Raw genomic sequence first — 14,482 nt, 5'->3', positions numbered from 1 at the left:
TGCAGAGCAGTCTTGGTGTGAGTGAATTTGATTCCTTCTGGATCAAAATAGCCTGGGAGAGATGCTCCAGCAGCTCCAGCAGAACACCAAACGTGTTCTAGTCACTCACAGGCAACCAGTCCATGGCATCAGGTGTTATAGTCGCGGCTAACTAACTCCAGCTAGAAATGCATACAGTATGTACGTTAGGCCCTCAGGATCAACTTTCTTGTTTCACAAATGCACTGCGCTCTGGCTGCATTGCTTGCTGATGCAGCTGTGGCCTGTGAACTTTGCTGTATGAGTGCTGAGCTGAAGCCACTGGTAGTTATTTGAAGTGTTCTTTTTGTTCACAGCCAGTTCTTCACTAAGAAAGGAGACCTTTGGTCCAGTTTGGCACATACTTTAGTTATATTTTTTTCTGCAGGAAGTTTTTGTCTTAGTATTTCAAACCTCTTTGTGTATGCAAGCGTGAACGTTTATTGCTGTAGTTGCTTACTATCAAATATGTGCACCTTGCTCAAAGTATGTGTGAGTATATAATATTTTGGGGTGATATTTTTGATACGTTTTGTGATGGTCTACAGTAATTGCCTGCTGTAATTTCTCTTCTCATGCCTTCTGTATGTATTCAAAAAATCATAAATACTTTGTGATTTACAGACATGAATGCTACTTTTGATATTTAGTGTCTACCCTGCATATCTTCTTTCTCATTTCTACCATCTAGATTTGGCCCCAGTATAGACAACTAGCAGATTCAGTTTATAAGGTTTGTTTGAGTTTTGTCTAGATTAAGTCAACAAAGCAATTTATCACAGTAAAAGCTATTTTGTTTTGAATTCTTTACTCTCAAGTTGAAAAAGCTTGAAATCCCCTTATGTGTAAGAATCCAGACATTCCTTTCCTTGAAACCATCCTAAAATTCAATCCAAGTCCAGACTACTGCACTAAACAAGCAGATATTTGCTGATGGGTTGGTAAGTATGAGTAGAATATTCTGTTGTGAGCTGGATGGATTAGGTCAACTAATACCTCTTCTTGTTCCAAGGGCCAATCAGCTATACCTAATGTTGATGAACATCTAATCTGTTCTTAAAAACATCTAGGGATGGATGCTCCAGTGCTTAACTGTCCTTAAGATTGCAAAGGGCTTTTTTTTTTTTTCCAAATATTTAGCCTAAATCTCCTGTTTCTCAAATTCATTAATACTTTCCATTTCTGCAGCAGCATGGAGAGGGAGTTTATTCTTTTCCTCTTAGAGCAATGACTGGAAGCCTGGTGTCATGTCCCTACCTTAGTTGCCTTCTTTTTGGAATATACAAACCCAAATCTCAATCTTTCTTCATAGATTATGATTTTTTTTTTTTTGTTTGGATCTCACTCTTCCCAAGAGTCTCTTTAGTTCATCACATTTCTTGTGTTATGTCTGAAAGTTGACAAAGAAGGTTTTAATGGAAATATTTGGTAATATGTGATATCTCTAAAGCAGGCATAATAGAGCAGGAAAGATTATTTCTGACATTTCTACATCTTACCTATTCATATGGTGTATACAAGTGTGTAGCTAGCGCTTAGGGCAGTGCATTATAATTTTAACATTGGAATCTTACCTGAAGTTCATCTCTTTCTATATACCTGCTGCTACCTAGCCACTCATTTCTGACCTTTTACTATTGTAACTGATAATATGAAACTTTGCACTTGCTGTTATTACATTGAACCAGGGATTGATTTGCTTGTATGATGCATGGGGGGGGGGGGGGGGTGGAAAACCCTATATCTGATTTAAATAACAGGGTATTCCTTCTTCTGTGAAGATGGGTCTTTTAGCTACAAGGATAGAAAAACTGAAAGCTTTTAAAACTTCTTCCTCTGCTATTTGTCGCAAGTAAAAGTCTGTTTTTATACATGTAAAGTCATACATTTTTATTGACATGTAATATACTTTTACAGTTGTTACTGTGCAGGTATTTTGGGGAGTCTCTAAAACTTTTGGGGACTTAAAAGGAGTTTTCAGTTGCTGTTTGACTTTCTTGGCAAAACAATATAGTGTTGTAAACTTTTAGAGCAAGATAGCACAGTATCTTGGTGTCTTTAATAACCTTTTATTCTTACATTTTAGATGCTGGCATCACCATCAACATCAGGTCAGCTGTCTCAGTTTGGGGCAAGTTTATACGGGCAACAAAGTAAGAATTCTTTTTATTGATGATATGTTTATTTTATGCTAAATATGTTCTAGTTTCACGCTCTTTGGATAAAGAACATGCATATGGCTTTGTTTTCTGGTGATTGTAAAAAAGACAGTATGTCTCCTTATTTGTGTGTTGTTTTTTTTTAAGATACATTTGTGCTTTGCTTAGTATGCATTTTTGCAGTGTTTAGTATGCTAAGTGTCATATATTGACACTGTATAGCTGTTAAAAATCAAAATATAATCATCCTATAAAGAATGTCTGTGATTTAACTGTGACTCTCTGAAGGAAAATCTAAGGAAAGTGAGCTGGGCCAAAATGAGCCTAGCTCAGAAAAATATGTAAGGAATAGAAGGAAATTATACCTTAAATTGTAACTGTTATTTCATGCTCTACAGGAGCAATTGAATCTTGTGTACATGCTTGGCAACTCGCATTTGGCAAAGAACTATGCCAGTAAGATTATTGCCTTCTGCACCACTGTTTGGGTTTTTTGTCCTCATACCTTGAAGATTTTTTTCTGTATCTGCCATTCTTGTGTATACTGTTGCAATAGAAGACCTATGGAGCAACAGTCACAGTGTGTAACGCTAGCCACCTAACTTAAGGGCCAGCGTTGAGAACTGAACCTCCTTGTAGCGGAGAGGTGCATCCAGAAAGTGACTCAGAATATCTTAAGTTAGATACAGTTACACAAGTAAAACAGGTTTGTGAACATCTCTCTTTTATCACTATATGCTTTTGAATGCTTGCAACTTTCTTGCCAAGTGCATCTGACTTGGATTCTAAGAAAAAGTGTCTTCAGAGTACTTTAGAGAGTCTGGAGTTTTTTATCTGGACAAACTAAGAGCTTTGTCTGCTAGATGCATGGCCTTTACAACTTCTTTCGGCTTTCTTCAAATAGTTTAAAAAATATAGTGGGTTTGGGTTTGTTTTTTTGTTTTTTTGTTTTTTTTTTTTACTATCTCAGTGGCTGTTGATGAGTGACCATGTAATATAAACTGACATTTGATTGTGCTACTGAGATTTATATGAGCAGTTTCTGGCCAGTCTGAGAGTCATGTTTGGCTCTTGACTTTTTGGGTCCTGAATCTGGCACTATTGAACCTTTCAGATGTAACTGTATAAAGATACTGAAGTAGTTTATTCAGTCTGTTTATCGCAGTTATTTGTTGTTTATTTTTAAGGTTAACTTTTTTCATCAACTTTGTTGTTCATTCAGTTGGTTGTGGTGCGTAGGACATAATCTCTCTAACATGGAGACATGCATGGCTAAAAACTAGAAAGTAAATATTATCGGGGTTCAGTTTCTACCAAATATTGAGAAAAAGGGGGAAGAAACTTCTGTGTTGAAGTCAATGCTTACGATTAAAGTACTTCTAGGAAGAGCAAAGCTGATAATGCCTATGTGCTTTTAGATTGGTAGCTGTCATTAAGCAAGATGTCATGCTATAGGTAATATAACTTAACTATTGGGCAGGAAATCAGCCACTTCATTGATCAGCCTCCAGTACAGCCCATGCAGATCTCTTGTCTCAGTTAAAAAAGTGGAAAGAGGAAGCATAAGAAAAGAGTTTGGGTTTGGGGTTTTTTTTTTCCCCCCCCTTATGGTTAATGTTTCAACTGCCCCTCCTTGCCAGCCACAGGAGTATGGTTCTACTTCACTGTAACAGCCCTACTCATTAAAAATTCTAGTTTAAAGAAAGCCAACAACAAGAAATAACCATCAGTGTAAAACTGGCTTTGCTGAAACAAATGTTTGCACAAAATTAACCTGAATATTGTAATCATGTTTTTCAGTGTACTGTATCTAGTTTGGAAGTGTATGTATTTTTTCTTTACCTTTTTTTTTTTAAATTCCACATAATTGTTAATCAGCGTGAAATATTATTTATAATATATATTTATGCTCATTGAAATTATTCTGATGCAGCAAATTGCCAAAATATTTACAGTGAACACCTTGATATAATCAGCATTTAATGAAGTCTTAGGAGGCTTGTTATAGCAAGTCACACTACCTCTTAATCTGAATGTATAGATCTGAAGTGTTATCAAAAGTGTTATTGCAAACTTGGATTGCAAATTGTAGAGTAAGACACAGACAGAAAGCAGTTCTTAAAGTGAGAGCGCTAAATGACCGGGAGGTTTCTTCAGACCTTGTCCATTGTAATAACCTGAGCGTATGCTATGTCCGTTCTTTGCATTCTTAGTATTTAATCATGCTATACACTGGCATATTCAGCTCTTCTGCAGGGGTGATCCGCTATGGGAGAGTGTTGATTCATCATAATTTTTGTTTTGTTTGGTCTGCAAGATAAGGTTTTAAGTTCTGTGAGTCTACCTCAGCAGCCTTATGCCAAAGCAATAGGGACCGTTACTTATAGCTATCACATTTTATATGCTAAGTTTGTTTCTACTGATGTGTTGCACTAAATGACTTTTTCTTGTCTTTGAACATCATTCCGAAACTTCATAAGCACAAAAAAGTGATGTGAGAATGATGAGAAACTTCATAAAGTTTTTGGACATTTTGAGACAGGGCAGCAACTGGTTATCTTTTGCTGTTCTGAGTTAAAGTAATTTTGTTCTTTACTTCACTGAAGTGCTTACTTTATTCTGTCACACCCAATTGTTTGCATAGAAAATACTTTTGATCACAATGTTAAAAATCTTCTGTATATTTTTACATGCTGATAGAGGGCAGTTAAAATTCTGCTTGCTTGCTTTTCCCAAAACATGGAACTTGACTTGATCGTGGCCACTGAAGTTCTGTTATCAAAAAGAAGCAACTTAAACTTTACAGAGAACTGGCCTAAAATGTTGCTTTTGTTGTCCTAAAAGCAATGTTATTGTTAACTAAATATTCATAGCTTTCTTTTTTTTATTAAAGGTTTGCTTAATTTTTAGCAAGACAGATCACTGTTCTAAATACTTGCCAAACATATACCAGTTTGTTCAGAAGTAATTAACGTGTTTCTTGAGTGCAGTTACTAATTTTCTCAAAATGCTGCCTTTTTTGAGATAATTTGTAGATTTTCATGTCCTCATCAAAAACCTCAAAACTGAACCCTTTCTCTACAGTATGCATCTCAAAGGAAACAAAATTTTGTTAGTGACTCAAATGCAGAAATTCCTTAAAGAGCCTTTCTAAAGTTTAACAGAAATGGGGCTAAATTTGAGATAATTGGGCAAAGAAGGACTTAGTTTTTACACTGCACTTTCCTTCAGTCTTTACACTTTTTTGTAGGTTGTCAGCATAAATTGTTTCCATCTACACCTGATGGAGAAGACTTTGTTCCTGATTGCTCTATGTCTCCACCCCTCTGAATTTTTTTTCAATAGGTGCACTAGGCCTTCCAATGAGGGGAATGAGCAACAATACCCCTCAGTTAAATCGCAGCTTATCACAAGGCACTCAGTTACCGAGCCACGTAACGCCAACAACAGGGGTACCAACAATGTCACTTCACACGCCTCCATCTCCGAGCAGGTATTTATTGATAGCCAATATTTCTGCGATTGTGTCGTTCTGCAGAGCTCTTGTTAAATGTTCTGCATATTTTGCCTCAACTACTTTACAGTCTAATTAATTAAAATAAGAAGAAAAGTAGTTTCTATTGACCACTGCCTGTGTTAGGGAAATAATACTGTAGAACAGTAAGGACTTACTGTAAGACAGTATTTGATTTTTGTATGTAAAGGACAAATTGCTGGCAAATTCTGCTTCAGAATGTAAGAGACTGTTTTTTGATTGTTCTGGTAAATGTACGGTTAAAATTTTTGTATGGATGTCATACACCGTGTAAGAATATTAAGGTAGCAGGTCTGAAGTGCTCATTAACTAAAGAGCTGTGACACCTTCTCAAATGCATAATACTTAAGTATTTATCTAAACCTGACCAAGGACTTGATTAGTATGTAATGGGTCATCTGGTATTTCTGAAGAAACCCAAAACTACATTAATTATAGAGAGTAATCCAAACATGCCGTGTTGACGCTAAGCACAAATTAAGTTGCAACAGCTCAGAGTCCGTCCTACGTTAGTAATCTAAATGAGTAACCAAATACTATTGTACAGATTCATCTCTGTGGATGGTTTTTCTCTTTCAGGGGGATATTGCCTATGAATCCTAGGAATATGATGAACCACTCCCAGGTTGGTCAGGGCATTGGAATTCCCAGCAGGACAAACAGCATGAGCAGTTCAGGGTTAGGCAGCCCCAACAGAAGCTCTCCAAGCATAATATGTATGCCAAAGCAGCAACCCTCTCGACAACCTTTTACTGTGAACAGGTAAGGCTGTTTAGTTGGACCATCCCTGTACAGCTGTGGACATGCTTAAATGCTGCTCTGGAAATCTAATTTTTATCCTTTAGAATAAAGCTCAAAAGCTGCTTCATGTGTTCTCATCTCCTGGCAATAAACTTTGAAGCTGCTTCTAATATTCACGCAAGCTTTTTGAGGCCTTAAGCTAAATTCTGTTTCTGACTATTGAATTTCTACTGCTGCTTCTTTAAAATATGTGATGTTTCTCATGTGTTCACAAGTTTGTTTTTGAAACATATCTTGACTTTTGGGTATATGCATCCCTTTTAAGACTATTCATCTATGAGTTTGGGAAGAAGTAAGGCAAGATTTAAAAACACAATAGTTATTCTGGAAGAATAGTTAACTGATGCAGACACAGTAGGGACTTAGTATTTTCTTCTTTAAATTCAGGAATAATACAGAGAACAGTGGTTTGCCATTCATTTAAGGATTTGGTGCTCATTTGGATGCCAAAAGCTTCTCAATCACTTCTGCTCTTTTTCTAACACTGGGCAAGATTCTAACATCATAAATCATTAGGCTTTAACTGTGGTTTGGTGCTGTGTTTATGCTTAGTTCATGCTGATAAACTTGTAGTAAAAAGTGTGTTTGATTCTAATTATTTAATGTGTGTAGTCACAGCTTCGCACAGCTGACTGCTTTCCAGGCTTCATTCCACAACCTCACTATCTCTGTGCTCCCAGTTTCATCCTTTTTTCCCTTCAGGACCTTCCTTAGGGGACGGACTCTTAGATGGAGCACAAACAAGCTCATGGCAGTCAGGTGCCACCTCTAACCTGACCTAGTATTTTACAAAATGGATAAAGGAAGGCAAAAACTAATGTCACGGTCATCTGAAAACTGGTCAGGCTATTTAATTCTGTAGTTTCGCACTCATAGAGGCATAAAAATGCTTTTCTCAATCACAGCTATAGAGACTTGGTAGTAGCGGTTTATGTTCTTGGAGTGTGAGAAGACTTTGTATCTTGCCCCTGATTACATAGAATTTGTCTTTTCTCTCCTGTGATGTATGGTGGCATGTAAAGGCGATGATAATTTTAAAAGATAATTTTAGATTTTAAAGTATTTTTGAAACTTTTGCATCACAAAAGGTTGAAATAGTAATATACTTAAAAACTGTACGTGCAGAGGACAATGATTTTTGGAGATTGATGTATGTATAGAAAGTACTTGTTTAAATATCGTTCAGCTGTAGGGTAGATAATTAAATCCATGTCTGTAGGAGCATTTGAATTAAAATCCTCATCTTTCACTGTTTGCATTGTATATCTCATTTTCAGGAAGCTACAATTTTTACAAGTTGAGAAGGAAATATCACTGGAACAATGACAAGTTCTTATTCCATAGTTTATTAGCCTACGGAAGTATAGTAGTGGTACATATCCAATTGTTAATTGATATATTTAACAAAATTTTGAATTTATACTTGGAAAAAGAAATGTATGGTGTTTCCCTGACAGGTGCATGAGTTATGTGACTTCCAAGAAGTGTTTTCTGAATGGTTGCCTTAGTTGGAGGAATGAAAGTTTTTAGGTTTTTGAACCTAAAAACTACTTCACTTTCGCTTTCTTAGTTACATTGGTAAAACAGGTTACAAACAATTGTAGAGAAGTATGCATTTTGTGGCCTAATCCCTTTCCTATCCCTGAAATTCCTAACATGGTTATTTCTAATTACTTTAAAAGCAAACAAAAAAACCCTTGCATGAGAAATACTGTCTGTCACCAGGCTAGATTATATACCCTCAAGACCAAGTTGTCTCCTGTTGGTGCTCTCACCAGGTCTAGAATTCACAGATGATACCAGGAGTGTGTTTCTTCAGATGTGTGAGGTGTCAAAGATCTGGATGCCTTTCAGATACACTACCTTGGGGAAGCAAAGCAGGACAGGACCAGCCTTGGCTAACTATTCCCTTTCTTGATGTCTCAATCCAAAATGAAGCATTTAGGGCTATTTCAAATTGGAATGAAATGCTTCAGAATTCTAACTGTGGAAAAAGTCCACGTAGGTAAAATTTCCACTAGGAAGATGTTTGATGTTTTTATTTACGGAAACTTTTAAAACATCAACTTCCATCCTGTTACAGGGGAAAAATGAATGTTGTGATTTCCCACAGGGCAAAAATTCAGCATTTCACTCAGCTGGGGCCTACCTTTGGGCTTCTCAACATCTCCAGCTTGCACAGAATGAAGCGGATCGTTTGTGAGGGTGTCTTTCTGACCACAGTAGTTCTATATGATATTTAGATGTCTTCAAGCATTTTTGCCTGACTGTATGAAACTTTAATTTAGCTGGTATCCTTGTGTGGCAGAGACCATCCGTGGGCTCGTGCTAGTGCCGTATGTACGTGGTGATGATTGCACACCATAACTGTTCAGCTTATAACTGAGTCATGATCAACTTGATCACTTCCATGATCCAGCTTCCCACCTGCAAATGAACGGATTGCAGTCTGACTTTTCACTATTGCATTTACTGCTGCTTCATTTTTCTATATGAAATTATTAACAATCGTGTTTGTCATAACTTGTTGGTTGACAGGTGTCTTAAGACACAGCGGCTATTAAAAAATGAAGCTATTTTGAAGTCATTCCAGTTGTCTTGATTGAACAGTGCCTGCTGCTGCTGCTCAGAGTTTTCAGAAGTATAAAGGAAAATAATTAAAAACTGAGTTTAGGCTAACGTGGGTTGCTTAAGCTTAAAATAATTTAAGTGTCTTAGGTTTTTTTTCCCCTTAATGCCTTCCACTGGAAGTTACAAAGTATGTATACCCTTTTGTCTGACTTCCTGGATTTTTTTCACAGTATGTCTGGATTTGGGATGAACAGAAATCAGGCGTTTGGAATGAATAACTCCTTATCAAGTAACATTTTTAATGGAACAGGTGAGTTTACTATGATTAATGTTGATCTTGAAGTACAGTAGAGATATTTTTTTGACTAAGTAAATCTAATTGAAAATACTTTGTTCTGTTGGAGTGCAACTTTGTTATAATTTTCAGTTGTTCCATAGAAATGCTGCTCCAGGAGTGGTGCTATGAAACTGTTACTACTTCATAAGAGTGGATTTTAATGCTTTTGAAGACAAAGTGAAAGTGTTCTGTAGAATGCTCACTGTACATCACATGACTATAGATTATACCTAGTCAGTTAGAAATGCAAAATAGCTTATGGAATTGAAAAGGGGATCAGAGAAGAAAAGATTTATCCATTTTCTACAAAAACATTATATAGGGTAAGAACAGTGGGAAAGATTTTTTGCTATCTCCAACTCCTTTTGAGCAGCTGGTATATAATGTGATTCAGTCAGTTGTTTCAGTTGTGATTTTTCTCTGGGAATTACTTCTTCACCTGAATTTAGTGAACTAGAGTAGGGAAAATATCCTTCTGCATAAACACCTTAGGTTTGTCCGTGATGGTGTTTTTGTAGGTAGCTGTGTATATGAAGCAACTTGAGGTGCTAGTGACATCACAGAGTGTAAGGGTTTGGGCATCCCCTCGGACCTTATGACATCTTTATAGAGCCACTGCTCTGACCTCGCCTATGTAGTATTTTCTGCTGCAAATGAAAAAATGTTCCCATGTAACTTGCACTGCATTGGCTCTACAACTGCTTCAGCTTTATCTCACCTTATCTAAGGACAAAAGAGCTCCTTGATGTTGCTGCTGATATGGGTTATTATCTTCTCTCAAATTTCTTCTTGATAGCTCCTTAAATTTTAAAAAGGCTACTTATCCTAGTACTGTAATTTTGATAGCCTGCCTGTACTTTACACATGCAGTCTTTAATTCAAAATGAGTAGACTTCATTACTAAGTACTGTTGTCTAGCCATTGTTTAAAAACAAACCCCAAACATCTTGATTCTCTTTAGGCTAGCCTCCTAACACAGAGACTGTAGTTATTTGTAATAATTATAATGAGTAAAAAGATCAACTCGAAGAAAGAAAATATGTTCTACATTTATCTTGCACATAGTGAAGTCTTTGAGTAAAAATGTAAGGGAATTTAAAATACCTGTCTTTATTGTAGATGGAAGTGAAAATGTGACAGGACTGGACCTCTCAGATTTTCCAGCACTAGCAGACAGAAACAGAAGGGAAGGAAGTGGCAATCCAACTCCATTAATAAACCCTTTAGCTGGAAGGGCACCCTATGGTAAGACTATACTTTTGAAAGCTCTTTGAATGAAATCAGTGTTTGCTTGATTCACCTTTTGCTGTTCATAAGACAATAGGTAGTCTTTTAAAAAATGCCAGACACTTGAGCTCCTAAGTCTCGTTTTTTTAAAATAAATGTTCAGTATCTCTGTGATTGGAGATTACCCTCAGGCTTTTGTAACTATTAGAACTCATCTGCTTTAGTTTCACTGTCAATAGAGGTTGTTGGGGCTTTCAGTCTGTACAGTATGATTACTCTGAAGCTGCTCGCTCATTTCTTAGGCAATAGGTTGTTTTCTAACTGTACATATGCAAGAACTGTCAATGTCCGAGTAGTAAATTTTAGAAATAATACTTGATTACTAGAGGTGTTGTTGTGTACAAAGTCAGCAGCTGTAAACATACTGTATATTTTCTGTGTGTATTGGTAGTACATGCTGTAGTACTGTTCACTGTCTTTTATGATGAACATCAGATTTCAAAAAATAGCCTGTAAGCATCAACTATTATCAGTCAGATTCCAAGTCTGTGTCTTACATAATTCTTGCTGAACAGCTTAAAAAATAATAAAAGGGAAAACTTTAAGGTGGATACGAATCTTATTATTTGGGTCTGGGAAAAATTTAAGTAAGCTTAGCATGAGGCACAATACTTTTTTTTTATTACTTTAGTAGATTTTGTCAGGCATGTTGCATCAGCTACTCTGAAAAGTTGCTTTTATAACCTAAAGTTATTTTTGTGACACTTGTCAAATTTCCAACCAAAAATAACCCAGAGTTTTCTAACTATAAAAAACTAGTGTTTTCCAGAGATATCTCCAACTTTAATTGGAGAGAAATAATAGATACCACATTATCAGGAGAAAGTAGCCTCGTGGGTTGGGCGTAACCAGGGCCCTCTGCTTAAGATAGCTGTGAGAAAGAGCTACACAAGTTAAACTGAAGTGCTCCTAAACACAGGGAAAAGTCACTTCCCCAAATAAAGGCACCGAAAAGCCACACTGAGAGTGGAGAGATAATACAGCTTGTGGTTTACATGAGATGCTGTCTGTCTCAAAGAGAAGCCATTACATGGAAAACTGATAGAAGGTAGGAAGGAGATCCACACAGATGTACTTCCAGTATGGAGCTGGAGTTCAGCATTCAGCAGCACTGCTGCATAAAAAACCCTCTAATTGCTCCTGTGCTTACACCATTTCCCTGTTTTGGTGCTAGCATCAATGTTTGCATGACTGTGTGGTGAACCAGGAAAGAAATTTCTCTGTCTGAAGAGTCATCTTGAGCAGCTGCTTAATGCAGGGGATGGGTGTGCTGGTAGAAACAATCAAGAAATGGGGATATGAGATGCACTGGACACTGACTCCAGCAACAATAAGTGGAGAGCACTTAGAAGAAAAAGAAGGTTTGAAACTGAGCAGAGACATACTTTCTTCATGCTTAGCTTATTCAGGAAAATTAGACTTCAAATAACTTTTAGATAGAATGAGAATATGCAACAGTTAATTCATTATCAATTTTATTCATCCAGTGGAAGGAATTGTAATAACCCTGGATGAAAAGGGTGAACAGCAGAAACAAGATTAACTCAGTGCGGTTTTTTTCTTAAAGAAAGGACCTTTGATCTCTAACTTCAGAATACTAGAGAAAGTCATAGTCATCTACTGAACCATTTTAGATCCTATACATCTATTAAGAATCTTTATTAAAAATAGGCTCTAGACTTCCTTCTGTCTTCTCTTTCTCTAGTGCAGTGTTGTTTGCAACCAAATCACTGTATTACTTCTCCGTCTCTCAGCAAAGAATATTTGCCCTTGGGTGCGTGGTGTGGGGGCTTTTCTTTGGTTGATTTTTTTGTTTGTTTGTTTGCTTTTGTTTTGGGGTTTGTTTTTTTTTAACTGGCATTAAAAAAAAAAGAATGTTGCTTTTCAGTAGTCGGAATCCATGTTCCAATGTGACTGGCCTACTTTTTTTAAATTAGGGTCAGAGCACTGAGAGTTGCAGGCTAAATGCTTTCAGTTTTCATACTGAAAGTAGGAGTCGGTCTTATGTCACAGGCAAGTATTTCATTGGTGATATGTTCTGTTGCAAGTTAGCTGGGCACCTTTTAAGAATACTTGCTTCTAAAGAGATTATGCTAAGAAATTCTTCATGCAATTAGGGGATGGAGGAAGAATGTATTATAATCTTAAAAGCAGTACATCCTTCCTTCATCAGTGGATTTCCTTAAATACCGCTTTAATAATGCCTGTGAAGATTATTTGATCATTTAGATGTGCAAAACAGGTGCTGTTCCTGGTAAAAGTACTGGGCTTCGTTCTTAAAGCAGTGGATGTGTCTATGAATTTAACCCGGAGTGTTTCTCAGCTCACACTTAAATAAGAGGCTTTAGTCTAATATGTGTGGATGTTTTACATGAATATGCTTTGTTTTGGTTTACCTGGTTTTTTTGAAAGTCATTTCTGCTGTACAGCTTGCACATAGTGAAAATGGACAGTAAGCAAGATCAAGAGCAGAAAATTCTTTACTTAGCAGTCGTTTAATGTTATTCCTGCTTTCATTTTGATGATAGTTGGAATGGTAACAAAACCAGCAAGTGAGCAGTCCCAGGACTTTTCAATACACAATGAAGATTTTCCAGCGTTACCAGGCTCCAGCTACAAAGACCCAACATCGAGTAATGATGACAATAAATCTGTAAGTAAACCTTAAATCTTCTTTTATTTTGAGTGTTTGTGCTTCTTCTGATGATTATATTTTAAAATGGGCAGTGACTATATTTGTAATATAAGATTTTCAAATTTGCCCCTCTAAATTAATGAGAAATTTTGCATAATCAGCATTTCATATGTAACTACGTAAATTGAATTTCTCAGGAAGTTTTTTGGTCCCAACAGTCACTGCGACCTTGCTTTCTTAATTTCATATGACTTCTGTGTATCCTTTTGTATTTGGGGGAGGGGCCAGGGAGGAACTTGCAAGAACATCTCAAAATTTATTTTTGAGAGTTGATATGTATTTTTCAAGTTTTGCAATTTGTAATTTCTTTTTCTACCAATTCCAGCTTAATTTTTGCTGTTGGTGCCTCTCATCAGTAGTAGTAATTTACACATTATAACAGCTTTCTTGAAAGCTGTCAAATCCTTTAAAAGTTAGGTGGTACAGTATCACTTCAAAGTAAAATTCTTGATGGGGAAATGAAATCACAAGGAAGAAGCTCTTTTAATAAAGACCATTGGATACATGGGTATATTGTAGAGTAGTGGGATACGCTGTATCTTACGTATTGTTGTAATTACCATGCATTAGATATATAGCTTAAATCATAAGATGATGGGGTTTTTTTCATTGTTTACTCTGAAAGATTTGTAATAAAAATGGGGGTTTTATTACAAATGAAGGGTGAATAAAATTTGGATGGCAGAGAAAAGTTTCCTACAGTATTTGACAAAATGTTCTAGTTTCTGTTTGGTTTATTACTTATAATTGGAAAAAAATATGTTAATCGCGGTGGCATAAATACTGATGAGGAAGTAGTAGATGTGACTACAATCTCATGTGAAAACTGAAAAATGCAACTGTTCAAAAAAGGGACGGCGGGAAGCCTAGCACCCAAATGTTGTGGCCAAGTTTATCGTGTGGAAAATGTTCTGATACAGTTAGCATTGAATACAGTAAGGAAGGAGGGAGTAAATGTAATTACATTGTGTTACTGCAGACTTATTTTAAAGAATAACAAAGAGTAAGAAATAGTAGTTATGGAAGACATCTTTTGTCAGTATGTGGGCTCCTGGAGCGCAATCACAGTTTTCTTGCCA

The 14,482-nt window shown here is 36.5% G+C and overlaps 1 protein-coding gene across 4 annotated transcripts in view; it reads left to right on the top strand.

Moving 5' to 3' along the window:
- CNOT2 (CCR4-NOT transcription complex subunit 2) overlaps nucleotides 1-14,482 on the top strand; it is a 94,597-nt gene that overhangs the window by 65,442 nt on the left and 14,673 nt on the right. For all 4 annotated transcript variants that reach the window (XM_052774312.1, XM_052774314.1, XM_052774315.1 and 1 more), the window contains 6 exons: nucleotides 2,105-2,171; nucleotides 5,523-5,670; nucleotides 6,292-6,474; nucleotides 9,315-9,394; nucleotides 10,541-10,666; nucleotides 13,237-13,361. In XM_052774312.1, the coding sequence (XP_052630272.1) occupies nucleotides 2,105-2,171; nucleotides 5,523-5,670; nucleotides 6,292-6,474; nucleotides 9,315-9,394; nucleotides 10,541-10,666; nucleotides 13,237-13,361 (729 nt within the window). The remainder of the gene's footprint in view (nucleotides 1-2,104; nucleotides 2,172-5,522; nucleotides 5,671-6,291; nucleotides 6,475-9,314; nucleotides 9,395-10,540; nucleotides 10,667-13,236; nucleotides 13,362-14,482) is intronic.

Source organism: Harpia harpyja, chromosome 23 (assembly GCF_026419915.1).
Source record: "Harpia harpyja isolate bHarHar1 chromosome 23, bHarHar1 primary haplotype, whole genome shotgun sequence".
Lineage (NCBI taxonomy): Eukaryota > Metazoa > Chordata > Aves > Accipitriformes > Accipitridae > Harpia > Harpia harpyja.
The sequence above is the reverse complement of the archived record's forward strand: the minus strand, read 5'-3'. Positions and strand labels throughout refer to the sequence as shown.